The 1,734-nt window shown below is 47.6% G+C and overlaps 1 protein-coding gene across 1 annotated transcript in view; it reads right to left on the bottom strand.

The window, feature by feature from the left end:
- The window catches only part of LOC109319549, a 16,358-nt gene that overhangs the window by 8,940 nt on the left and 5,684 nt on the right, over positions 1–1,734 (bottom strand). Inside the window, exon 3 of the mRNA XM_019549181.1 lies at positions 760–904. Within this exon, the coding sequence (XP_019404726.1) occupies positions 760–904 (145 nt within the window). The remainder of the gene's footprint in view (positions 1–759; positions 905–1,734) is intronic.

The following is a 1,734-nucleotide window of genomic DNA, read 5'->3' as shown; positions in this document are numbered from 1 at the left end:
CTCCCCTTGTACTCGGCCTTGGTGAGGCCGCAGCTGGAGTACTGCGTCCAGTTTTGGGCTCCACAATTCAAAAAGAATGTGGAGAAGCTTGAGAGAGTGCAGAGGAGAGCCACGCGCATGATCAGAGGTCAGGAAAACAGATCTTACGATGACAGGCTGAGTCATGGGACTCTTCAGCCTGGAAAAGCGCAGGCTGAGGGGTGATCTGATGGCCACTTATAAAAGTTTATCAGGGGTGACCGCCAGGATCTGGGGGAACATTTGTTCACCAGAGCGCCCCAAGGGATGACGAGGTCAAAATGATCATAAAACTACTACAAGACCATTTCAGGCTGGACATAAGGAAGAATTTCTTTACTGTCCGAGCCCCCAAGGTCTGGAACAGCCTGCCGTCAGAGGTGGTTCAAGCACCTACTTTGAATGCCTTCAAGAGAAATTTGGATGCTTATCTTGCTGGGATCCTATGACCTCAGCTGACTTCCTGCCCTTTGGGCAGGGGGCTGGGCTTGATCTTCCGAGGTCCCTTCCAGCCCTAATGTCTATGAAATCTAGACAACAAACACTTTGGGGCAGGTCTTGACTGGATCTTATGCCTTGTGCAGTGCTAAGTCTGTACAGGTAAAAAATAATCAAATAGTAGACACAATGCAGGAGACTTGACCTTCCACTCTGACTAGACACCTCAAAGAGGGTGCCCCAATTCAGCACTGGTGGAGCAGGAGGAAGACTCCCATAGTCAGATTTTATGGAGAAAAATACCTTCTGCAGATTCCTGAGAGTGCATAAATCAGCCAAGCAAACTGCCAAAGGAAGATGACATTCCAAATAAGGAAGGTCCCACCAGCCGGTGTGAAGCCTGTGTTATACTTGTTTGAGATGTTTCCAGTGCTATTGAGGAATATACCTGTTGCAAGGAAAGTGATTGCAGGAAAACATGTTACAGCACAGAAGACACTACTAATCACCACACCCTGCAATTCTCCCTGGATCTTACCGCATAAACATAAATCCATGAGACCTCACAGGACACGCTTGGAGAAACAATGTCTGGGCTCTAATGGGCTTGTTTTTACAAAATAATTAATGAATTATCATAAGTTATGAAGAACAGGTGTGAAATGTCATGATAAGAAGGAATTTACAATTACACAGAACCAGAAAAGCCAGTTGTGCTTGAAACCCAGATCTGGAAGCTAGGAGTGAAGTCCAGGAGAGCTGGCTGTACTTTAAAGAAGCCTTGCTGAGAGTGCAGGAACAAACCATCCCAATGTTCAGAAAAAGTAGCAAATATGGCAGAAGACCAGCTTTAAGAAAGGGAAAAAGGAGGATCCAGGGAACTACAGGCCAGTCAACCACACCCTGGAGGGTAGGGCTAGGAATCAGAATGACCTAGACCTAGAGAGATTTATTGCAGAGCTGCCTAATTAGCTTGCAGTAAAATCTCCACATAGAATCACAGAATCAATGAGTGGGGAGGGACCTAGACAGACCATCTAGTCCAACCCCCTGCCATGGGCAGGAATGAGTACGGGGGGTGGCAGGGGTCATAAGACCCCAGCCATGTGCCTATCCAGTCTCCTCTTGAAGATTTCCGGGGAAGGTGAGAGCACCACCTCTTTGGGAAGCCTATTCCAGGCTCTGGCCACCCTTACAGTGACCTAGTTCTTCCTAATATCTAACCTAAACCTATCCTCCCTCAGCTTGTGGCCATTGTTCCTGGTGACTCCAAGGGGG

Source organism: Crocodylus porosus, unplaced genomic scaffold, assembly GCF_001723895.1.
Source record: "Crocodylus porosus isolate Cpor-Errol unplaced genomic scaffold, CroPor_comp1, whole genome shotgun sequence".
Classification (NCBI taxonomy): domain Eukaryota; kingdom Metazoa; phylum Chordata; order Crocodylia; family Crocodylidae; genus Crocodylus; species Crocodylus porosus.
The sequence above is the reverse complement of the archived record's forward strand: the minus strand, read 5'-3'. Positions and strand labels throughout refer to the sequence as shown.